Below are 22,539 nucleotides of genomic sequence, written 5' to 3' on the forward strand. Positions count from 1 at the left end.
GCCTGCCGCACCTGCACGATTGACTCGCGGCAGCCACCCAGCTCCTTGAATCGCACCACCTCCGCGACCCGCCCAAACACCGCAAGGGCTTCTCTCCCCCTCTATCGCATACCCGGACGAAGCCACAGGGCCGTTCGGCGACATCACGCGACAGAGCCTCTCCCACCGCCAGCAGCTCGAGCGACCGCATCGCACACGTCCGCTTCCGCCGCGACAGCCAGAAACAACTAGCAGACCACGTTTCTGCGGAAGCGCCAACTCGAACTTCGTGGCGACTTGCAGCATCTGACAATAGGTGAATACATTTCAGCTTTCTCTCACTCCCCGCGCGTCACATGGAGGATGAGCGCGGAACCGGACACGACGCACCACCGTCGGCGTCCTCAGCTTCAACTCCCGTCCCGCATGCAGAACACGGCTCTAACAGCGACTCTTCGCCTGCGACAGTTCCGGAAACTGTTATGGCAGAGCAGGTCACCAACCATGTGGTAAAGGAAGCACAGTCGGTGGGACCCTCCGCGCCCATCGACGACACTGCGTCGACTACCAACTCCCTCGCCGTCAACGGCGAGCAGCCCTCGGGCACAGCGACTACGGTCAGCACATCTCTCGAAGCTCCCTCTACTCCTGCGAATGCGACAACGACGGACTCCGCCTCGGCTGCAGGTGCACAAGCTTCGGCGAGCAGCGATGGACCGGCAACAACAGTAAGTGCGGAGGACCGAGTGAGTGGGTTTTCACTAAGCGTGCTAGGCCGCCTTCGATGTGAAGCAGTCGAGTGAAACGCAGCAGAACGGCGACTCTGGCGAGCAGTCTGGCGCAGAGTCGTTGCAAGTCAACGGCGAAGCAGTCAGCGGCTCAGATACAGACATCAGCCGCCCGGGCTCCGTGGATCCTTCTAAGCAAGACGCCGGACATGTTCGCACAAGCTCGATGAAGAAGCCAGCAGCTTTCAAGTCGGTCTCTGTGACGAAGAGTTTTCTCGCCAAATCGGCCGCCTCGACCCCGTCTGCCGCTCCAGGCCTGAAAGCGGCCCCCGCCGTGCAGCCGCCCACGTCGTCCGTGCTGACTGCAAAACCGCGACTCGTAGCCAAATCTGGTGCCGCGAATGCGCCTCGGACCTTGGGAAAGATGAACGGTGCTGGATCAGGGCCGGATGCAAGCAAAGTATGGAACAAGAACCAGCCAGTACCCCCGCCACCACCGAAGCAGTACACGGACGAGGAGCTTAAGCAGCACTATGGTATTCATCTTGCGACACGTCTGCCTATGGACGAAGCCGGGAAAGAGGCAAAGTGGGCTGACATCGACGACGACGATGGCGACTGGGCACCAGATACTCTGGAATGGGCAGACGGAACGAAATCGTCGGTACCAGTGGTGGAGAACCAACCACCACCGGTTGAGGAACCGCCGAGACCAACCATTCTTGCGAAGCCTGAACCTACGATCGAAGCACCAAAGCCTGCAGCGCCTGCAGCCACGAGCGCGCCGCCAAAGGCAAGCGTAACAGGCGGGCCGAAGACGATCCTGAAGCCCGGAGGACACGTCCAGGCTGGCGCTGGTAAGTCGAGCTTGGTGCTGAAAGGCCAACCTGAGAAACCCACGCTTGTGGCCAAGCCATCCAACGGCACACCTGCCAAGTCGCCTTGGGCCACTTTGCCTCCCGTTGAAAAGGTGTCTCCGCTGCAGATCAACCCGCCGGTACAGCAGCAGCCCACCGATCGTCGTTTCCCTACACAGGACTACCGCGCTTATGAGTCTATGCCCCCACACCACGGCAGGGAAATTGCGCCAGACGACTTCAACCGTACTTGGCGCGAAGAGCGAGGCGGACGTGAGCTTTTCAACTCGCAGAACGGTCGTTACGAGCCTGTTCAAGATACACGGCGCGGCTCCTTCCGAGACTCTGGCTATAGGCAGCAGCAGCAACATCCATCGTTGTTGCAGAGACCGTCACATGATGGCCCCGCGGAGCCGTCTTCTGCTTTCCAGACTTCTCGATCCAGTGCGGATATGCCCTCTTGGGGTAGGCGACGAACCTCTTCGAATGTCAGTGGAGGACCCGGACGGAGGATGTCGTTCGATCGACGCGGACCAGAGTTCCCCAGCGCCATTGTGGACGAAGAGCAAAAAGCTTCGCCTTCGACCAATGGAGCACACATTGCGCCACCCCACGAAGTTTCGGCGCATCCGGCAGCACTTCAGAACTCGGCACCTTCGAACGTAGACGCAGCGCCCCCTACCGCAGCTCCAGCTCCTCCGATGGAAGATCCAGTAGAGGTACAGAAACGTATGATGGCTGAGAAGATCGAGCGAGCTCGTCTAAAGAAGCAGCAGGAATTGGAGACCGAGAAGAAAGAGGAAGAGGAGAAGAAGGCTCGCATTGCAAAACGTCTTGCAGCACTTGGTGACGCGCCAAAGGCAAAGTCCAGCGAGAAGGTACCATCACCTGCGGTTGGACGCTCGCCGCAGAAGTCAGATGCGGATCTTGCACCTGTGCAATCACCACCGAAGCCTCCTGTCCCAGTAAACGATGGCGAGGTTGCTCAGTACGGCATGATGAAAGTCCACCAGCCCCACCCTGTGAAGAAGCCTTCACCGGTGTCACACCCAGTGCGACCTGTCGAACGCCATGCAAACGCACCTGCGGAAAACCAAGTGAGGCTACCGCTCTCATTGGACCAGCCTACTGTGTCGCCGTTTGATTCGAACCGTGACCATGTAAAGAAGGCACATGAGCACTCGCGACCACTAGCTGAAGCCTCGATCCCGCAAGGTTCAAAGCCGACGCAACCTGCCTGGCAATCGGGATCCGCCTCTCAAATTAGAGGGGGCTGGACATCGCAAGTTTGGGGCTCTGCGCAGACAAGAGACCGCAATCTTGGAAACGGTACTTTCGACTCAGGTTTCAATCGTGGACAGCCTCGGTCTGGTCCCCAGCAGTCTTTGCCAACGCAGGCGTCTTCTGCCGCCATTGCACCCATCGGCGTTGATCCTGCTGCGTCAGCTACTTCGCATACGGTCAGGATGCCGCTCTCAGCGCAGCCAATGCAACCTCAATCAAGGCAATTGTCAGGTCAAGGAGCTCCAGGCCCAATCGCGCCCCCCACAGGCAACAAGTGGGCTAACTTTGAGAAACACATTGGAGATGATGACCAGAGTGTGATTGTGAGAGCACGTCAAGAGCGCGATCGCATGAGCGGCGAGACCTTCCGCCCTGAGCTTCGAGAGACATACAAAGATCAGCGGGGCCAGGCGCAGACGATGATCCACAGCAAGGTTAGAAATCCTAGCTTGGACAGCGCTGCTAACGCTAGAGTACCACCTGCTGGCTCTGATTTGAAGCTGCGAGACGATGTAATGAAGCCCTCTCTCGACAGCTCCCCGCAACAGGTCCCCATCCAAGGCACACCTTTGCAGCAATCAGCCGGCTCGCGCTCCTCACGCTTCTTCCCTCGTCCGATTGAGACGACTCTCCCGGCACCGCCCGCGTCGAGCAAGGCAGACTCTCCTCCACCTCCGCCAGAGACAGAGAGCCACCCCGTCTTTACTGGCAGTGCTGTTCGCCATCCACTAGTCAGACTCCCTAGGCCCTCGCCTGTGGTTCGTCTGCCGAAGCCAGCTCAAGAGGCGACAGACCCTCACGTCAGCATGCCTCCACGTGGGTTTCAAGGACCCGGCGCCCGCCCTCTGGCTATGAACCCTGAGTGGCAGGCACGATTCAACAAGCTTCTCGACAAGCCTGCTACCGCTGAAGCTGCGCCAAACGCTCGACCAATTCCTGCCATCCCAGTCGTATTACCCGTCAAGGCAAGCTCGCTTGCTGTCGCAGCCTCTAGTAAAGCATCTCTTGACGTCCGTGGCCCTGCAGGGTCTGCGACTGTCTCACTACCCACTGCTACGGTTGGCAAGAACCCAAGCTCTGATCGCAGTCGCGGTACCTTCACACGTGATGGTACTGCCGCACTGTTTGAGGATAGGGAGTTCGGATCTCTGCCTACCGTGCGACTGCCCAAGGTACCCCACCTCACCGCAAACGAGCCTCCTATCAATCTCCCCAAGACTGATGACGTTTACGCTCGCCTTATTCGAAAGGAACACCCGTTCACGACTAAGAGGCTGGATGCGTTCGATTTCGGATCAGGCCCTGAGATTGAGGTCATCGTTCGCCTGGCCCACATGAGGTCTCCCATCACCAAGACGATGCCAAAGCCACGTCGGTTCAAGGGTAACGGAACCTCCAACAAGCCAAAGCGCAACATCACAACTACTGGCCCTCAGAACGGTGGCGCAAAGGATCGCCCTCGCAAGTCATCTCGGCAAGGACAAGGTGAGCGCACCAACAGCTCGCCTAGAGTCAACTTGCCCAGCGTCTGGCCCGCTCAACCTCGCCCTGCTGTCCCTCCCAAACGCGATTCCTGGGCTCAGCGTGCTGCAGCGGCTCCGGTCCACTAGGGCTGAATCAGCACCTATCGACTATCGAGTCTCAAGCACCGCCTTCGGGTAATTACGCGCCTCGTATGTCTCAACACCGATTTGTTGAATTAGAAATGTTGCAGCAGAAACACCAGTCGCTATCGAGCTTTCGATACACAGCCTGCCCAACTGCGCAGGTCTGTTACATCATGAAATTACGGCGTGTACCCGGTTGTTTTGGAATTCATTGCTCTCCAGACGGCGCGTCATGTTTACTTCTTCACAGCAGTACATACTGCGGCTCTTGGACCACAACGCTTTGGTGGACCCCAATGTCGCTTCTCTGCGACCCTTCTTTCTGCTTTCATCAACTCATGAACTCGCCTATTCTGGCCACGGCGCAGGACGCGGATGTCATGATTGACGAAAGCTCTATGCGAAATGCGATGGAATGCGATTAGACACTTGTGCTGCGAATAATACCGATACAAACACTTCATTTGCGAGTTTACCGACTTTGTGATGCCATGTGCTTCGTTCCCTCCTCTCATCCTGCTGTTACGTCAGGCTGTCCCTTCCCATCGACTAGAGTGGAAGCCGCACCCTTTACTCCCTTACGTGATCAATTGCAGTTGCCTTGTCGCAAGGAAAGAATTCGACGCTGTTCAAGCCCCAACTCAGGATGACAAATATTTCACGCCTTACCAACCAACCGGGAGAGTCTTTAGCCTATGATGTAATCGACCTTTAGAGCATCCCAGCAGCACAACAGATCAAAGCTCCAGTGAGCAAATAAGATATAAGCCATTGTATTCTCCGACCCAAAATAACCCAACAGATGCAATCCACACGCTCCAACATTACCACTCCCTTCGCAAACATGACATCGCAGCCCTCCATCGTCTTCCCCAGCGAATATTCGCCAGGCACCACAGACAACTTCGTCTCGAACGAAATCATCGCCAAATCCATCTCCGCCCAGCAGATATGGGCCCAGCTCGTCGACATCTCACAGTGGACCTCGTACTACAAGAACTGCGCCAACATGACCGTCCCCGACGAGGGCCCGCATCTCGAAAAGGGCCGCGTGTTCAAGTTCTCGACATTCGGATTTCCGCCGCTCACGTGCACGGTGCGCGAGAGCGTTGCGCCTCGGGGGAACCGCGTGGAGGGCAGGTTGGCGTGGGAGAGCAGGACGTCTGAGGGCTTGGCGATTTACCATGCGTGGCTGGTGCAGGACCTCAAGGGGGATAGAGTGCGCATCCTGACGCAGGAAAGCCAGATTGGGCCGGTGAGTTGATCGCGTCTTCTTTTTTCGGGTAAGAACGCGGCTAATGCTCGATGCAGGTGTTCAGTGAGTGGAGCGAGCAGAAGCCGAATAAGATGCTGCTCGGTCATCAGGATTGGCTGGATGGGCTGGTGAGTAAGGTCCGTGGTGAGAGCATTGGGGAGACGAATTTGGAGAAATTTGGGTTCCCTATTCGACAGCTGGATGAGGAAGACGTCAGGAAGGCGGATGTAAAGCTTGGTGTCTAGTTGGGATCTGCCGAGACAGGTACTGGTTGAGTGGCTGATTGGGAAAACTATTATACAAATAGGTGGCTACTTTCAGGCACGCAGTTGGTGAGCTTAATAGTGCTGCATGAAACCTGCTCCGTTCTCCGAGCTCATCTCTACCCCCGAGTCACCGTATTGCACGTCTATTGAGCGAGGTGCGACCGGCACACAGCCGTCTTCGGCCCAGTAGCTGTGTGGCGGGTAGTACTCACACGCAAATAGCTGCCCTGGAACATGATGCTCGCAGTTGTTCCCATATGTAAGCCCTTCTGTCGGTAAAGGCAGCAGATGGTGTAGCTCTGGCTCCAGATGCTCCAGATGGGGCTGCTGGACGTTCCATCCACTCGGAATCATGCAGCCATGCTGAAAGCGCATTGATGGGGGAGGCATGTGGGTGCAGTGACAGCTTTGATCATGGTGATGAAGGTAGGTAATGTCGAAGCCGAAAGAAAGATCTTCGGACGACGGAAGGCGCAAATGCTCGGGGAAGAGTAGACTGTGTTCCTGCATATACGGTTGCTGCATGAACTGAGGCGACAGAACCCAGTCGATGGGATGCTGGATTGCAGATTCGACGTGTGTCCTCGAGAATGTGGCCATGTCATTCTCACTTTGAGGCACCAATATCGAATCAATACCAGCACCTAGCTGCTGGGAAGGTTGCTGAACTTCTCCCTGGTATTGTGAGGACTGTGAAGGTACGGCGGTAGTCGACAGTGCTTTCGAGGCTTGGGTGTCTTGTGCGTATTTGTTGGTGCCTGGTGGAAGTTTCATAGCGGAAGACGTGCTCATGAGGTCTGCAAAGTCGAAGAGAAAGTCGAGAGCATTCATGATAGATCTTGAATGTGATGCTGTTCGTGTTGAACAGATTTGATTGTGTTGTTGGAAAGTTTGGGTGAAAGGAAAGTGTGCTTCACATGGACTTGATCGCATAGTCACGGTGAAGCTATCACCAAGGTGGCACAGTGCTGTAGCGTACATGACGGGTGTAACAGAACACCTTCCAGCAACTGCCTAGTCAGGTACGTCGCGTACGAGCACTGCCTCATCAGAATCAGATCACTTGCACAAGATTGACTGTACGGCGTACACCGCATACATTAATATTGTTAATCTGGAGTGTACTAATCCATGGCATCCAATCTCTGCAAGAACGCCTCTTCGACCGTGTGTAGATCAGACCCGGTTGAAGTCAAACTCGCCATGAGATAGATGACGTTGCCGAGAATGCGCGAGTGGATCTGGATCTTGCTATGCTCAAAAAGAAGTGCGTCGCGAAGTCCCACGGCTGCAGAAGATGTGTAGCCTTTCGAGTTAGCACATTTTTAGATGATCATCATAGATTGTGCCAACTTACCAGCTCCAGACTGGTCCTTCAGTGATACAGCCAGAACAGATCCGAGAGCGTTGACATGGTCAACGCGTTCGTGACGCGAGAGATTGAACACAAACTCTTTCGACCAGAAGCTCCAGAATTTGATGCGAGCAGTATCGGAGTCGCGCATCGACGGTATTACCTTGCATGGCGTATGTACCCCGTCGGTCTCTTTCATCCCCGGTGGAGATGCTTCTTTGTTGACTTTCCAATCCGACTTGAAAGATTGCCACTTACTTCCGTTATAGTACCCATCCATAGTTTTCAAGCTCACATTAGCAACGTGAGAGCCAATAGGATGGGCAGTGTAACTGTGTCCGTGGAGTAAAGCCTCGGACTTCTCGTCGCCCCAGAAAGCTTGGAAGATCGAGTCACTGGCAGCTGTGATCGATAGGGGCAGCAGACCTCCCGTGAGAAGTTTAGCGTGAACAGAGATATCCGGGTGTACTTCCAGGAAGAATGCAGACGAGAATTGCCCAAGACGGTACAAGCCTGTGAAGACTTCGTCAAACATGACTGGCAAGCCAGACCATGCATACTCGCCCTCGATCGGCGCAGGCGCGACCTCAGATGTCGCGAAGTTGTAACGACGCACAACGCGTGCAAGGCTCTGCTGGAAGAGGGGATCGACGAAGATCATGCCACCAGCCCCAAGAATGACTGGCTCCATGACCAGTACGCCGAATTTCCTGCCTTGTTCCTTGACAAGCTTATTCAACGTCTTCTCGATGTAGGCTTCGTAGTGATGAGATCTACCTCTGGCTTTGAAATCAAAGATATCGTCCTGCTCAGCAAAAAAACGTGTGGGTCCAAACTCCTTGTCCATACCCTCAGGTGGCTCAACGACCCATCGGTCCTCCTTCAATTTGAATGTTGGATAGTCGAACCAGTAGCCGCGTCCTCGGTACCAGTCCACCTTCTCGTTAAAGACACACGGCTCAGATGCGTCCATGGCGCCAATCGTGTCGCCATGGTAGCTGCCTTTTAGTCCAAGCACTCCGATAGCCTCTTTCGAGCCGTCCCAGTCGTAATGTTTACAAGCAGCACGGACGCCCATCTTGATGCCAACTTCGGTCGCTGTGCTCCCGTCATCGGTGTAGAACACCTTAGTTAGGCGAGGATTCTGCAGTCCTCTGAGGACATGCTCGGCAAGCTTTAGCGCTGGTTCGTGGGTCGCTCCTGCAAACATAATATGTCCGTAACGGCCAGCTGCGTACGCCGCTTCAACGGCCAAACGAGGATTACCATGTCCCAGCCCTGCAATTACAGTCAGAGTGTACTCGAGAAGGATATGAGCGTTCGACTACCTTGAGTCCACCAACTCGCAGATCCGTCAAATGCAGGATACAGTATCGGTGAAGTGTCCTCAGTACTCTTGGGATCTGATCTTGCAGTGCGTTTGACTTGGAAGAAGTCACCATGAGCCGAATCGAATACAAGCACATCCTCTGCCTTCTCGACATGTTTGTGCTGTGTGAACGGATGCCAGATCTTCTGTTGCGTCCGTGAAGCCATACTGTCCATGTTCTCAATTCGCGCAGCATGTCGATCTACAATGCGTTGTGCCACCCCCTCTACCTCAGAATGTCGGGAAGTCTCGTTGTAGTATTCCATCATCAACTCTTGCTCCAACTGAGTGGATGTGCCGACAAGGTGGGGGATCCACGGTATGGTATAAACGGGGAGTTCCATGTTGTCCTTTAAGTAAGTCTTCAGATACTCCGCATTCTGATACTTGCCCTTATCATCAAAGCAGACAACGGCATCGATATCGTAGCCTCTCATCTTGAGCGACTCGGCAGCTGAGATTGTAGCAGCTATACCGCCCAGTTTGTGGTCGCCAACAAGCACTACTGGAAGTCGTAGCGATCGGTAGATATCAGCCTGTGGCGTTCCTGAGGGCCCTGGGCTGAGTACTCCTCCAGCAGTCTCCACAATGCCCAAGCCATAATCACCTGACTCTAACTGGAGTGCAAATGCATTTTCGCAGAGCTTCTGACTAAGACGAGCATTGACATAATCATCGTTTGGCTGCCATGATCAGCAAAGTCTCAACGAATAATCCAGTAATTTCTTACGATATCTCTTGCGTGTTGCGCTATTTCTCGAGCTGCGATGTGAGGACTGACAGGATTCTGAAACTGAAATAGTGTATGTACAGCTGAACAACCCGAGTGCCTCCGTACGTAGCTGGCTCTTATTAGTAATGCTAGTGACTTGCTGGAGAAGGGCAAACTGACGCATCATCGCGGTCGCTTTGAGGGCCCGTCGAGACAGGCTTGATGTACTGAACCTGCCATTTTTTACTGTTCACTTGTCCAAATTTGAAACGCTTGCCGAGGAGTGAAGAGAACACTGTCTTTCCAACATCAGTGTTGGCACCATATACCTGCACCGCAATGAACTTTTTCCACAACCCCGCAGGCACCTTCGACATTCTCGCGACAGGAACACCAACCCCAGTGCAATTGATGCGGGACCACAATGTTCGATGGTTAGGTGGAGTGCCTGCGGGACTGGCGGATTTGAGGTGGAACTTTGTCCAGTCAATCTATGGCGAAGAGGGCAAAGCGCGTGGGCTGGGCCAGTTCCTGCATCGACCTGCATACACAACATGCTCAACGAATTTTGGACCGTGGCGGTTACTCGAGGTCTGGAGGGGAGGCATTTGAGTCAACGAGTGTGTCATGGTTTCCCCCCGCCTTCCGTCCGACAATTGCCTGTTTGTCGAGCAGTGATCCTGCCCGCCCTGCGGAGCAACCTACGCTAACTACTGGTACCTAGCGGCCCAGCTCGGCAGGAAACAACACCTAGACTCATCTGGAGCTTTCGACCTCGGTGATGGCAGCAACAAGAAAAGAGATGCACAGCAGATATGGAAAGGGTTCGCTTGATGCAAACATGCAGTATTTGCTTGACCGGCGGCGCAATAACTCAACAATGCGCAACCTGACTCTGCCCAAGTCCGGGCAAACCGATTTTAGCTCCAACGATTTTCTGTCACTATCGACGAACGCTCGCTTGAAGGACGCATATCTTGCGGAACTGCGGAATTCAGACTTGCCACTTGGAAGCGGTGGATCTCGACTATTGGATGGGAATTCGGCTTACGCTGAAGTATTGGAACGCGACATTGCCAGGTTCCATGGGGCAGAGGCAGGATTGCTTTGGAACAGCGGGTTTGATGCCAACGCTGGGTTCTTCTCATGCGTACCGCAGCCTGGCGATGTGATCGTCTTCGACGAACTAGTGCACGCAAGTGTGCATGATGGGATGCGGCTTTCGAGAGCTGCACAGACCGTACCTTTCGTACATAATTCGGTGGCAGATCTTCGAAGGGTGTTGCAAGAAATGGTTGAACTGCCGAGCATGTGTAATGTCTTCATCGCTGTGGAGTCAATCTACAGTATGGACGGCGATGTTGCACCACTGCGAATGATCGTCGATACCGTCACGGAGATCATAGGTGCGGAAAGAGGGCACATCGTTGTTGATGAGGCTCACTCGACTGGCGTGCTGGGATTTGAGGGACGAGGCCTGGTGTGCCAGCTTGGTCTGGAGAAAGAAATCTTTGCTCGGTTGCATACATTCGGCAAAGCACTTGCCGGCAACGGAGGTGTGTTCTTTACTCCATCGTGTATCAACAATCACAAGCTAACGACATGCCAGCTATCCTTCTCGGCTCTCAAACACTTCGCCATTATCTTATTAACTACGCTCGTCCTTTTATCTACACGACGTTCTTGTCGTATCCATCTCTTGCGCTTATACGAACTTCGTACGATTTACTTCGCTCCGGCGGCACAGTGTCACTCCAATCGCATCTCCACCACCTGACAGAGTTCCTATTTAAGGCCATGCGACAATTACATATTACTTCTGCGGCTGCAAGAAGTTTGCTGAGCATACCGAGTGCTTGTCCACAGTCGCCGATCTTCGCGGTACAATTGAGATGGCCGAGAGATCTAGCTATCTATCTCCAGAACAGAGGGATGATGGTCAGGGCGGTGGTATCACCTACAGTACCACAAGGAACAGAGCGAGTGAGGGTTTGCTTACATGCAGGCAACACTGTTAAAGAGGTTGAAAAATTAGTCAGCGCGTTGCAGGAATGGTGTGAGAAGCATCCTGAGGACATCGAGTTAGAAGGTGGGAGCCCAGAGCAAGTAAGAGCTCGGCTTTAACGACATGTATTCTTTTTAGCCTTTGAGGCTTCAACGCTAGATCGTAGAGATTATGCAGATATCGACATTTGCTTGGCCTCCTTAGCTGTCTCAACAACAAGCTTCTCGGCCTTGCGCACCTCGCCAATAGTCTCCTTCATCTCCATTGGGCGTAGACCCCACCGTGCGAACATAGCTTTGTCCTCTTCCCAGCCATTGCAAGCAGTAGTGAGCATCTTCTCGCCAGTGAAGACAGCGTTTGCACCAACCTGGAAGCACATGATCTGCTTCTCCTCGCGCATGGTATGACGGCCAGCTGCAAGACGAATGATAGTCGTCGGCATGACCAGTCGAGCAGTCGCAATGGTACGGAGGATTGCGTCGAACTTGACAGATTCTGTCTCTCCAAGCGGTGTGCCCTTGATGGGAACCAAAGCATTGACAGGGAAAGATTCAGGGTGGGCCGGGAGCGTTGAGACGGTATGGATGAGGCCAACGTGGTCTTTGGCCTTCTCGCCGAGTCCAAGAATACCTCCAGTGCAGACGTGGATACCGGCTTCCTGGACGTTCTGGATGGTCTTGAGGCGCTCGTCGTATGTTCGTGTTGTGATGACGCTGGGGTAGTGCTCTCGACTGGTGTCTACGTTGTGATTGTACGCAGTGAGGCCGGCATCCTTGAGCTCCTTTGCCTGCTCAGCGTCGACCATACCAAGAGTCACGCAAGCCTCCATGCCCATCTCTCTGACACCAGTGATCATGGCCTTTATATTCTTCAAGTTGGTCTTACGACCTCTCATGTCACGCCATGCTGCACCCATACAGAATCTGGAGCTACCGTTCTCTTTGGCAATGCGTGCAGCCTCGAGGACAGAGTCGACCGACGAAAGCTTAGTAGCCTTTAGACCTGTGTCATATCTGCTGGATTGAGCACAGTATGAGCAGTCTTCACTGCAGCCGCCGGTCTTGATGTTCATCAGAGTGCACATCTGAATAGCAGCTGGGTCATGGAAGCGCTGGTGCACTGAAGCCTATCATGGATCAGAATGATGCACTGGTTGACTGTAGTTCAAACATACCGCCGCGTATGTCAGCTTGATCATTGGAGTGTGATAGATTTCTGCGATTTCTTCTCTTGTCCAGTTGTTTCTAGTTCCGGTAGCATTGACAGCATCCTTGAAGACCGACGATTTCCGGGCAGCTGGTGGGGTAGCTTGTTGGGTTTGAGGATCGATTGGAGTGTCCAAGACTGTGCTGAAGGGACGAACAAATTGCTGTCTAAGAGCAGTGCTCAGAATAAGGTCAATTGGCCTCACAAGTATTCTCTGTGCCATCCTGAAGCTCCCAATATGTTTGTGAAAGGTGCTTACGGGACAATCAACAAATGCCCCTCGGTCAACGGGACGGGATGCTGGTGGGTGATGGGTAAGATCCTCGGACCGTGTTCAGCGCGCGTCTGATTGGTGGCTGCTTCTGAGGCCGCGGGCGTGGGGCATTCTAGTACATACCGCGTCTGCGCGTCCGCAACACTAGCCGTATCCAACCAACAACTCACGCAAGCAACGTGCGCAGCGCAGCGACCTTCCATGTGTCGCTTCGAGCTTTTGAGTTTGCTCATCGTCTTTATCCAGCGTCTCACCGTGCGGGGCCGCAGCAAGCAGGCTCCGACAACGGCAGCCCCGCCATTGTCGCCGCTGCCATGCTCCACGAAATCCTCCTCTCGCTCTCCGGACACCCATCCGCGCTCTTCGATGCCCAGCAAGGTTCCACGCACGTGACTTCGACTACGAATCGCTTGTTGTCACCACCAGAAGCGGAACTGTTGACCTCAATTGGTCATCTGTCCCGACTGCACCGGAAGACGCGCGATCATGTTGCAAGAGTTGCCAGCATTCATCCATCTACCGTCTGTCGGGCAGTTGCCACCGCTGTGACTGCGTATCATCTGGATGATTTCCAACGAAAGATTCTGGAAGTTGAGAGCCAGATTTTGAAGCAAGACGCCTCGACCGTTGGCGCTTATAACATTGTGCCGCTGGCCAGCATTGTTGGCGAGTTCTCTGGGTGGGTCAGACTGATGGAGTGGCTATGGGACATCAGTAATTTTATGCAACCGTCAGATGTGCCATTGGAGAGTGAGAAGATCAGCCAAAAGACATCTTCGGGCTCGGAGCTCATCGATAAGCTGCGAACCGAAGCCCAGACAGGGTATCCGGACATCGAAGAAGCAGCCCAGTACTTAGGCAAGGTCGCAGAGACAGCGTGGTTGCGGCAGCTGTCGACATGGCTCCTGTACGGCCGCCTGCCGTCTTTCGGTGCATCAGACTTCTTCATAGCGCAAGAAGACGAGGACTCCAAAGAGCTGTCCTTCACAGCCCGTAACAGGCTTTTACCCAAGTTTGTCTCACGGCAGACGGCACTGTCAATTATGTTCGTGGGCAAGTCACTCAACCAGGTACGGTCTCTGCCGTCCACGTCGAAGACGAAGGCCGCAACAACGCAAATATCCGAACTCGAGCTACTGCCAGTGCATGTGCAACATCTCTCGCAAGTGACTGCGCCCATCTCTTCCGCAAAACTATCAGAGGTTGTCGCCAATATCCGGACGTCACTCTCTCGCAACCTACTTCAGCATCTGCTGCCTCGTGAGAAGATCGTTGAGACTCTCAACGTACTGTACCAGTTCTTCTTACTTGGCCGAGGTGAATTTGCGATGGTTCTAATTGCGGAAGCTGACGATAAATTGTCCTCACGACATCGTGGCTCACAGTCGACAAAGGCCGGACAGTCTATTAAGGGTCTGCTCTTGAAGGAAGCCGAGATCAACCAGACCTTAGCACGCTCACTCTCGGTCTTGTCAACACTGGGTGGAGAAGATGACCATATAGATGACATCCTCGATGCCGCGTCAGACATCTTGCATTTGGATGTGCACAGTGCATCGGGCCATCGTCCTGGTACACCTGGCCGCGCCAAGGACGCTGAGTCGGCGTTGCCTCAGATACCAAGCATGTCATTCGACGAGCTGCTGCTATCGGTACCTGTCTCTCTCAGCATGGACATCCTGTCGCCCCTTGATCTATTCATCACCAAAGCCGATGTGGACGTCTACTCATCCATTAATGATTACCTTCTCGCTGTCAGAAGAGCTCATCTTCATCTGGCGCAGCTATGGAGGCATAGCACAATCCGACGAGATCACCCGTGTCCACCTGGGTACAAGCACAGCAACTCATCCCACGGCAAGGCCATATTGAAGCGGCGGCGTCAGCGTACAAACCAACGGGCTCGAAATATGCGCAACATCTGGGCGACCTGCCGGGCTGCCATATTCTTCCTGGCCGAAAGCGAGGCTTACTTCCAAGGCGAGGTCGTGCAGGAATCATTCAAATTATTCTTGGACTGGGTGCGAGGACCTAGGAAGCATCAAACTAGTGAAACCCGCCCTACGACACCAGACCGACCGCCAACACGGGGAGCTGACGACATTGGGACAGAGAATGAAACGCAACAGCAGCACGATCCAGAGGCGCTCGCATTCGCTCATCGACACTTTCTAGCTTCTATCGCCTACTCCTTGCTCATCACAGACGGTACTTTCACAAAGCTGCTCCGTACGTTCTGCACACATGTGGATGATCTCGTCGGCCACATCACGCGTCTTCAGTCAGTCCAGGAAAGCCTAGATCTCGAGGAAGACGAAGGTGTCGAGGACTTCTCACAGAACTACAGAAAGGAGGAAGCAGATATGAGTCTGGAAATGGATCGCGCAAGAAGAAGGCTTGACAGCGACCTCAAAGGGCTGGTGGAGCGTCTCAGAGAGATCGATAGCGAAAGGATCGGTGCCAGCGGACCACGACCGAAAAACGCTTTAGATGGCGACGAAGGCCGATACGAGCCACTTCGGGTCGGTGGTATCGACCGACTGCTCATGAAGTTGGACTGGGGTGGTGAAGATGCTGAGGAAGAACAAGAAGACCTGCTGTAACTACATCCAACTGCGAATATACCCTGTCGACCTTGAGCGAAGATCAAATGAATAAAAGCTCTTAACAAAGCCTTGGTAGTTGGTCACCGTAACTCAGTTCACGCCTCCTTTAGCCACTCGCCACAGCTGATGTTGCATCGCCCCCTTCTCTGATGGCTTTTAAATCCATACTCTGCTTGTCATGGCGTATTCAGTTCAGTCCCAATGCAAGCAATATGTCCATAGCTGGTGCGATGTTCACAACATTCTCTCTTCGCCACCTCAGCGTATTTGGCTTGGTTATGGCCATGGCCAATTCACTGTTGATCAGCAGACCCAGGTCTCCACTAGATGACTTGCTCTCGACTTCGACCGTAGGAAGGTATGGTCCATATCCAGGCTCTAGCACCAGGACTATCAAAGATTAGAAACAAGGATTGACGATCTGGAGCTGTTCAACTCACCATACCTGGTCCCCAGAAGCCCTGACTTTAAACTCAGATGCCAGAGCTCTTTCCACTCCATCTATGCGGCTGCTTGGCTATTCTCATTGCTTCTTGGCCGTTCGGCAGACGAAAGATGATTGTTTCCTTCTCTTCTTCATCGATGGGCATGAGCGGTGCGCCTGGAGCACCCGCAGGAGAGGCAACCGAGATTTGGTAACGTGCCTTCGTCGACGAACTACTATCAGCCTTGACGAAGAAGATCTCTGGCCGTTGGGTAGTGAAACCGGGGAAAAGGGCTAGGCCGGGCTGAGGAAGCGCTGCGAGCATGGTGGTCGATGCTGTGGGTATGGAGGAATTCAGTGCTGCGAGTGAAGTATCCGACACATTCACTCAAAGCTACTACGCCGACGATGATGTTGTATATTAGCGCAATCTCTCCTGACTTATCAAACACTCAGGGTAAACCTCTCTTGTCATTCTACCTGACTCTGCCGGTGATTGTATTACAAAGCAGCACAGCTAACCTGAACGGTTGGTCCGATCAAGCATCAGCACCGCTATATGCTGACAAGGCCGAGCGGCCTCCCGATTTAGTGCCTTTTTTGGGCAATATCAAGGGCCAAGGTAAGATTGCAAAGCCACTGCGATCTGATTCGTCGAGACAGCGGGCAGTGACGGCAACCCCGTCTCCGGTCAATGGCAACCCTGCCACCAACCTCCTCAAAATGTCCAAGAGCAAAGTCGTGGTGACACGGAACTTGGTGGCGGATGCGAAATATCTGCTTGACGCACGAGTTGATCGACTTGATATTGTGCAGTGGCAATCTGACATGGTAGACAATGCACCCTCACACGCACGGGAGGGCGCGAGTGCTAACCTTCCGCTTGAAGCCTTGTTAGCGATCATGGCTCCTCGAGAATGTAGCAGGAGCAGCCGGACTTCTCGTGATGGTTTCTGGTACAATTAATGAAGAGCTACTCGAAGCAGCTGGCGCCCAACTCAAGGCAGTGGCAACGTTCACTGCTGCACAGATCACGGACTGCCTTTCCGATGCAGTAGCAGATCTCGCAGTCATGCTTGCTCTGATGGCACAGCGAAGAGTAGGCAAATCAATGGTCAGTGAGCAAAGGTGAATGGCCACAAATGCCATGGCATCCTTTGCTCATGACAGGCCCTCAGATCCGTGGAGCTACAATGGGATTTCTAGACTTTGGTCGGATCCCGCAGGCTGTATTGAAGAGACTGATTGCCTTCGGCATCAAGAGAGCGATCTACGTCACTTCGCAGCCGGGAAAGCCCGTGCGAGAAGACTATTACGATCTCTGTGGGAGCGGCACGCCGGTTGATGTTGCATGCGATCTAGATCAAATGGCAAACGAGAGCGGTCTCGTCATCGTAGGATGTGCCTTGACACCAGAAACGAAGCATGTCATCAGTACGCACTTTTTCAGCAAGATGAAGACGACGGCGGTCATTGTCAACATTGCACGGGGTCCAATCATCGACACAAACGCGTTAGTGGAAGCGCTTAATCAGCACCCAATCTTTGGCGCAGGACTTGATGTGATCAAAGACGAGCCGAGTGTTGCAGCTGATCATCCCATCCTCAAGCAGCCGCGTTGCGTGGTGCTGCCACGCATCGGCTCTGCAACATTTCAAGCACGAGAGCAGATGGCGATTCAATCGGTGCAAAACCTTCTCGCTGGATTGACAGGAGAAGACATGGTCAACGAATGGAACATGTAGGCTATATATGAGTTCTCCACCAATCAGTCCTGTGGCAGAAGATCAGTCCGTCCTCTGAACTGGCACTGGGCGAGCCTCTCTTCGGTGATGAGGAAACTTCTCGGAAACCAATCCAAATCCCTCATATCTACCGGTCCATCGTTGACCCGTCCTGGCCCATCATTCTCGATCATCTTCACAAGTGCTTCTGCCGACTTCAAGCACAACACCATGCCATGTCCGTTGAAGCCTGCAGATATCCACAGATTCCTTAGGGGTACTTCCCGTTCGATGCCGTTCCTCTCGGGAAGACACTTAGAGTCCATATTTCCTGGTACTTTGCCCACGAACGGTCTTCCGTCGGCTGTTACGCCCATAATGCCGGTCCATTCTTGGACAATCTGGTCTGGAGCTTCCTCGCCACTGGTCTCACCCCAGTTTTTGGCGCCGAAGAACCCAACAAGACTGCATTGGAGATACTTTGATATCTCAGGATTGAGCGAGCCGTCGTCGACAGTGCCAAACTCACTTGCCCCAGCCTGAGGCAGACGGCCGAGGCCGCCACCGATGACGATATCCTGGCCTCCGTCTGGAAGTGGTCGGGGAATCATGTATTCGTACCCATTCTTGTAGATGAAGGAGAAGGTTGTTGGCAGTGGCGTCGGTAATGCTGTTTTCGTTCCAGGTTTCTGCGCTATGATCTGACCGCGCATCGGTACGATCTTTCCTTGGAGCGATTTCTCGAGCAGAGGCGTGTATCCATTCGTAGCAAGAATCACACTGAGCGCCAAAAAGGCGCCACAACCCTCGGAGGTGACCACATCCCACATGAAGTTAGACGCATCCATTCCAGGCTTGATTTCGAGCACCGGTGTGTTCGTGCATATTCGCAGGCCCATGTTGACACACTCAGTCAGTACGCCTGTGGTGAATCGGTACGCGTTTAACCTTCCTGCAGTATACTCGAATGAGCCAGCTACTGTCTCATCATCTTCAATGACGGGATTCTCGTTCTTAGCACTAATTCGGAAGTGCTTGCTAATAGTCTCAACGTTCTCCCGGATGTTGTACCAGGCCATCTTGCCTTCGGCCTTCTCCTCATCTTTTGCATCCGCGCGTAAGGCATGGACGGCTATCTTTCCAAGCTCAAAAGTAGACTTGTCGTAGACGATATCCACAGTTTTACACAACTCGTTCTCACAATCGATCTTCAGCTCTTCCGCCAGGCGGTGTGTCTCGATAATGGTGTCGTATTCCAACCTCGCGACCTTCAGCGCTTCCTCTTTCCCTGACTCTTCGGTGTGCTGAAGATACGACCGGTAGCTTGCCGCTTTTGTGTGACCTCCGTTGCGACCTGTTGCTCCGCTGCATATCTCGCGCGCCTCGAGCATCATTATGCGGCGCTTAGGAAATTTTTTGAGCAAATTGTAAGCAATCATGGTCCCAGAAATACCTGAACCAATGATAATATAATCATACGGCAAATTAGAACCATCTTGGCCATGGTTGGTGTTTGCGAGGGGTGACTTGGGATTGTGCCAGTACGATGGTGATGGATCGGCAACTGGTAAGCTGACAGATATACGTGCGCTATCTTCCATGGTGAGCTGTAGATGATCTTGAAAATTATGATGGTGTTGTAGTAACGGCAAGAGATCTCGATATGTATCTGCCCTGATAGCTAAGGTGGGGAAGGTGGTAATCCTGCCTATACCTTCCTATTGCAGCCTTAGTGCGTATGGGAGGCACGATGCTCAAAGATACAACATGAGTGTCACCTCTTTACTATAATTGTGTGTTATCTAGATTCAACCTAAACCTTTGACAAAATTGAGTAGATGTGGCCGACGATTCTGCTTAGAAGTACGATCCCTCCACAAGGAAGCCTAGTGTCAGACGGATGTGCTGGTGCAAGTGGTCGAAATCCATCGTCGAAAGCGCATCGTTGGTGGTGTGGAGGTAAGGCGTCGCATCTACCATGTTCTCATCACAAACGTACGCTGCCGGGTAGCCAGCATCATAGGCGGCACCGCTATCGTGGTCGTCAGCAAATGTGTCTGTGACTGATGATGACCACGAGAGACTTACTGGTCGCTGCAGGCATATCCACACTTGTCCGTAATCACTGGTAGAGCAGTGTATATGGGTACCAGCTTGATGATGAAGTTACTAAGCGGTGTGCTCACGTAATCGGTATAGACCGCGATGTTGTGGTTCGGAGAATACGCGGTCATGTCCTGGTTCATGACAGCGAGGACCGCGACACCACGAGTGACGTAGTCCTGCATGATGGCACGGGCACCCAACAAGCCACCCTCCTCTCCGGAGTAGAAGTGGAACTCGAGGGTGTTCTTTGGGGCGTACTTGGCAGCGGCTAGAACACGGAGGGACTCCAGGATGGTAACGACAGCCTTTCGACATTAGAGTTAGACGTGAGCGCTCACGAACAGACTTACAGAAGCGTTATCATCAGCGCCCGGAGCACGACCTGTGGTAGGATTGGCTTGGTTGATCGAGTCGAAGTGACCAGATACAACAACGACGTTGGAGCTGGTACCAGGAATCGTAGCGATGACCGAAGGTTGATTATAGCTGTGGGTGAATTGTTTAACGGTAATCTTAGTGTTGGTTGCAGCAACAGTCTTGACAAGGTCAAAGACCGTAGAGGCAGATGACGCTGCATAAGACCCCTTGTAGTATCGGTTGTGGATATTGGTCAATGTTGTAGCCCATGTCTTGGGATTTGTCTCACTTATTTGAGCGATTAAGGGATTGGCCTCGACCTGGTGAGATGCTGCTGAAGGGAATGATGCAGATTGGCGTTTGTCGACTTTGAACCCATTCGCAACAGCGACGCGGTGGGCCTCAAGCTCCTGTATTGCTATCAGACATAAAGCAGCAGAATTCGATAGCCCATTACCAACCTGGGTCTCTGTAATGTCCATGAAGTGGGCACATGATGGTGTAGAGATGAACAGATCGAGCTTCTCCTGCTCGGTATACCAGGTGCCGTTGTCAGCATCGGACGTTTTGATCAGTCGAAGTTCTTCTCCAGCTGCATTCAGCTTCGGTGTGAAAGCCGTAGCTGAGGTAATTACACCAACAGCCACGCTGGCGAGGAACGTTTTGCAAACCATGATGCACTTGAAAATTTGTTGATGACAGAACGGCCTCTCCTTGTTAGTGAAGCTTTGTCTTTTGACAGGGACGCTTCGTTTATAGCCAAAGCACTATCGGTGACACCCACATACTGGGTCTTGAGAGCTCTGGCTTTCTTTCCTCGTACAGCAGGCGCCTTCTGAGACGGGCAACAACCGTCTCGTCGTCCAGGGATTGAGATGGCATGTTTGGCTGAGCTTTTTCAATCCCGACTAAGATCATGCAAGCACTGCCGGGCGGCAGTCACCAACGAATGATAAGCAGCAATATCAGCTTTTGCGTTGAATTGTAAAAAGACCTTGTCCGGAGTCACTCATGCTAAGACTCTGCGATAAGATTTGTGTCTTGGCTCCTGCCCCTTTTGATCCTACTTCCGTCCACACCGACGGTCTGAATATCATGTCGATGAGGCATTAGACTGGACAGTAGGATTGAGAGAATATAATGTAATATTTGGCTGGGGTGGGCGCCTCTGTGTCGTGCCTGGGCCGCTGCGACGCTTGTGATGTCATCTCTCTCAAAGATCGCTCTCTACCCTGCAAGTCGTAAGTCTGCACATGGGATTTCTGCTGCGGTGCCATTCGCCGGAAGACTTCGATTCTTATTCAACGTTACTCGAGTCACGAACGACACAGCTCAATCGCGACATGTTGCGGTGGACTTCGCCGATCCGATACCGGTACTCTTACTGCGAACATCATTTACTATCTTTTATATGTATGATATTAGCGTTATAAGTACATTGTTCTTGCTTACTACAGCCCTATGGCAACGCTAATGCAACATAGGAGAATAAGCCTCAATTTGCCGTTTCTCACCTCATAAGGTTAGGCTAGAGCTGAGATGAAAGTGAACGCTACCCGTGTCCGTGCACCCAACGATCGGAGTCAACCAACGATCGTTCCGAGCCTGTACGGCCATCACAAAATTGAGGCTGTAGAGCCACCTACAATAGTTATTATCGTGAGATATTTTGATGGAGCATTCTATAGACCTATGCGACAAAGTTCCTAATACAAAGTCACTGGTATTTCGTGGCAGTGCGGCCACTCCGGGTGATAATAGTTGGGCGTGGCAGAGGAGGTGTCGCAGGCTTAGAATGACTACGAGCACCTACAGCACGACGCAGAGGCTTCTGTTTAACTGCAGAAGCTTTTGAGGATGTGCAATTGCCTCTTTGAGATGATTTGAGAGCTTTTTCAGCGTCGCGAGCTTCCTTATCCTTGCGTCTCTGCTCTTTGCGAGCATTAATAGCTGCTCGCTCCTTTGCCTTGGCCTGGTCTCTTGCTTTTTTCTTCTCTGCCCGCTGCTCACGCTTTTCTCTTGCTATCTTCTCATTGTAGATTTTATTAGCAGCAGCTTGCTCCTTTGTCTCTGCCTTTTTTTGCTCCTCCTCTTGCCTCTCGTGGTCTGCAACAGCCATGCGAGCGCGCGCCTCCCGGAAGGACCGAGGAGACCACATTATTGCACCTCCATGATACTCTTGGTGTTGTTGCAGGTCTAGTTGCCTGTTAGGTTGCTTCTTATGCTTCCTGTTTTGGTATAGCTTCTTGCGCAGGCCATCTACTTCAACTTGAAGTAACTCTACTTGAGATGATAGATGGTGGATAGTTTGACCCAGCTTCCGCGCGCCTACACTGCGCGAATCCCTCACCTCTGCCTGAAGTGTGGTACAAGCCTTGAGCCAATTCTCTGCAGAATAAGCTGTAGAACTAGAGGAGACTGATCCT

The 22,539-nt window shown here is 53.0% G+C and overlaps 12 protein-coding genes across 12 annotated transcripts; 5 read left to right on the forward strand and 7 right to left on the reverse strand.

Annotated features, from left to right (window-relative positions):
* Window positions 1-335: 335 nt before the first annotated feature.
* Window positions 336-4,458, forward strand: M421DRAFT_101389 (uncharacterized protein; the record flags this gene model as incomplete). Its single annotated transcript, XM_033586638.1, has 2 exons — window positions 336-725; window positions 814-4,458. 2 exons carry the CDS (start codon window positions 336-338, stop codon window positions 4,456-4,458), a joined length of 4,035 nt encoding a protein of 1,344 aa, XP_033448273.1.
* Window positions 4,459-5,060: 602 nt separating this feature from the next.
* On the forward strand, window positions 5,061-6,083 carry M421DRAFT_421221 (uncharacterized protein). The gene is made up of 2 exons (XM_033592756.1): window positions 5,061-5,710; window positions 5,767-6,083. Exons 1-2 carry the CDS (start codon window positions 5,300-5,302, stop codon window positions 5,953-5,955), a joined length of 600 nt encoding a protein of 199 aa, XP_033448274.1. The 5' UTR covers window positions 5,061-5,299; the 3' UTR covers window positions 5,956-6,083.
* On the reverse strand, window positions 6,049-6,957 carry M421DRAFT_92844 (uncharacterized protein; the record flags this gene model as incomplete). The annotated part of the gene is made up of 1 exon (XM_033598065.1): window positions 6,049-6,957. One exon carries the CDS (start codon window positions 6,955-6,957, stop codon window positions 6,049-6,051), a length of 909 nt encoding a protein of 302 aa, XP_033448275.1.
* Window positions 6,958-7,050: 93 nt separating this feature from the next.
* On the reverse strand, window positions 7,051-10,184 carry M421DRAFT_421222 (PLP-dependent transferase). The gene is made up of 5 exons (XM_033592757.1): window positions 9,592-10,184; window positions 9,430-9,541; window positions 8,659-9,382; window positions 7,334-8,608; window positions 7,051-7,282 (listed from the first exon to the last, which is right to left on the reverse strand). Exons 1-5 carry the CDS (start codon window positions 9,786-9,788, stop codon window positions 7,101-7,103), a joined length of 2,490 nt encoding a protein of 829 aa, XP_033448276.1. The 5' UTR covers window positions 9,789-10,184; the 3' UTR covers window positions 7,051-7,100.
* Window positions 10,185-10,213: 29 nt separating this feature from the next.
* On the forward strand, window positions 10,214-11,535 carry M421DRAFT_64014 (PLP-dependent transferase; the record flags this gene model as incomplete). Its single annotated transcript, XM_033596108.1, has 2 exons — window positions 10,214-10,967; window positions 11,021-11,535. 2 exons carry the CDS (start codon window positions 10,214-10,216, stop codon window positions 11,533-11,535), a joined length of 1,269 nt encoding a protein of 422 aa, XP_033448277.1.
* M421DRAFT_166615 (biotin synthase) lies at window positions 11,387-13,037 on the reverse strand. Its single transcript, XM_033587729.1, has 3 exons — window positions 12,591-13,037; window positions 11,655-12,542; window positions 11,387-11,606 (listed from the first exon to the last, which is right to left on the reverse strand). Exons 1-3 carry the CDS (start codon window positions 12,843-12,845, stop codon window positions 11,586-11,588), a joined length of 1,164 nt encoding a protein of 387 aa, XP_033448278.1. The 5' UTR covers window positions 12,846-13,037; the 3' UTR covers window positions 11,387-11,585.
* Window positions 13,038-13,210: 173 nt separating this feature from the next.
* M421DRAFT_5683 (Spc98 family protein) lies at window positions 13,211-15,499 on the forward strand (the record flags this gene model as incomplete). Its single annotated transcript, XM_033595445.1, has 1 exon — window positions 13,211-15,499. The coding sequence occupies one exon, from the start codon at window positions 13,211-13,213 to the stop codon at window positions 15,497-15,499; it is 2,289 nt and encodes a 762-aa protein (XP_033448279.1).
* Window positions 15,500-15,975: 476 nt separating this feature from the next.
* On the reverse strand, window positions 15,976-16,251 carry M421DRAFT_63914 (uncharacterized protein; the record flags this gene model as incomplete). The annotated part of the gene is made up of 1 exon (XM_033596097.1): window positions 15,976-16,251. The coding sequence occupies one exon, from the start codon at window positions 16,249-16,251 to the stop codon at window positions 15,976-15,978; it is 276 nt and encodes a 91-aa protein (XP_033448280.1).
* Window positions 16,252-16,649: 398 nt separating this feature from the next.
* On the forward strand, window positions 16,650-17,671 carry M421DRAFT_101395 (NAD(P)-binding protein; the record flags this gene model as incomplete). Its single annotated transcript, XM_033586639.1, has 3 exons — window positions 16,650-16,757; window positions 16,825-17,044; window positions 17,097-17,671. 3 exons carry the CDS (start codon window positions 16,650-16,652, stop codon window positions 17,669-17,671), a joined length of 903 nt encoding a protein of 300 aa, XP_033448281.1.
* On the reverse strand, window positions 17,623-19,170 carry M421DRAFT_421224 (FAD dependent oxidoreductase). The gene has a single exon (XM_033592758.1). It carries the CDS (start codon window positions 19,087-19,089, stop codon window positions 17,695-17,697), a length of 1,395 nt encoding a protein of 464 aa, XP_033448282.1. The 5' UTR covers window positions 19,090-19,170; the 3' UTR covers window positions 17,623-17,694.
* Window positions 19,171-19,264: 94 nt separating this feature from the next.
* M421DRAFT_166640 (bacterial leucyl aminopeptidase) lies at window positions 19,265-21,072 on the reverse strand. The gene is made up of 4 exons (XM_033587730.1): window positions 20,575-21,072; window positions 20,107-20,523; window positions 19,739-20,061; window positions 19,265-19,682 (listed from the first exon to the last, which is right to left on the reverse strand). The coding sequence occupies exons 1-4, from the start codon at window positions 20,785-20,787 to the stop codon at window positions 19,508-19,510; spliced, it is 1,128 nt and encodes a 375-aa protein (XP_033448283.1). The 5' UTR covers window positions 20,788-21,072; the 3' UTR covers window positions 19,265-19,507.
* Window positions 21,073-21,944: 872 nt separating this feature from the next.
* Window positions 21,945-22,499, reverse strand: M421DRAFT_48951 (uncharacterized protein; the record flags this gene model as incomplete). The annotated part of the gene is made up of 1 exon (XM_033594760.1): window positions 21,945-22,499. A coding segment is annotated over one exon (555 nt), but the record flags the coding sequence as incomplete, so codon positions are not given.
* Between the last annotated feature and the right edge of the window lie 40 nt (window positions 22,500-22,539).

Source organism: Didymella exigua (genome assembly GCF_010094145.1).
Source record: "Didymella exigua CBS 183.55 unplaced genomic scaffold M421scaffold_15, whole genome shotgun sequence".
Lineage (NCBI taxonomy): Eukaryota > Fungi > Ascomycota > Dothideomycetes > Pleosporales > Didymellaceae > Didymella > Didymella exigua.

Coding starts and splice junctions, on each gene's coding strand:
- M421DRAFT_421221 (XM_033592756.1), top strand. CDS start 5,300: ATGACATCGCAGCCCTCCATCGTCTTCCCCAGCGAATATTCGCCAGGC. Junction 5,711..5,766: donor AGGAAAGCCAGATTGGGCCG/GTGAGTTGATCG, acceptor TGCTCGATGCAG/GTGTTCAGTGAGTGGAGCGA.
- M421DRAFT_421222 (XM_033592757.1), bottom strand. CDS start 9,788: ATGTCGAAGGTGCCTGCGGGGTTGTGGAAAAAGTTCATTGCGGTGCAG. Junction 9,542..9,591: donor CAAAGCGACCGCGATGATGC/GTCAGTTTGCCC, acceptor AATAAGAGCCAG/CTACGTACGGAGGCACTCGG. Junction 7,283..7,333: donor GAAGGACCAGTCTGGAGCTG/GTAAGTTGGCAC, acceptor CTAACTCGAAAG/GCTACACATCTTCTGCAGCC.
- M421DRAFT_166615 (XM_033587729.1), bottom strand. CDS start 12,845: ATGGCACAGAGAATACTTGTGAGGCCAATTGACCTTATTCTGAGCACT. Junction 12,543..12,590: donor TCAAGCTGACATACGCGGCG/GTATGTTTGAAC, acceptor GATCCATGATAG/GCTTCAGTGCACCAGCGCTT. Junction 11,607..11,654: donor TGAAGGAGACTATTGGCGAG/GTGCGCAAGGCC, acceptor AAGGAGGCCAAG/CAAATGTCGATATCTGCATA.
- M421DRAFT_421224 (XM_033592758.1), bottom strand. CDS start 19,089: ATGATTGCTTACAATTTGCTCAAAAAATTTCCTAAGCGCCGCATAATG.
- M421DRAFT_166640 (XM_033587730.1), bottom strand. CDS start 20,787: ATGGTTTGCAAAACGTTCCTCGCCAGCGTGGCTGTTGGTGTAATTACC. Junction 20,524..20,574: donor TGGACATTACAGAGACCCAG/GTTGGTAATGGG, acceptor ATAGCAATACAG/GAGCTTGAGGCCCACCGCGT. Junction 19,683..19,738: donor GGATATGCCTGCAGCGACCA/GTAAGTCTCTCG, acceptor CGACCACGATAG/CGGTGCCGCCTATGATGCTG.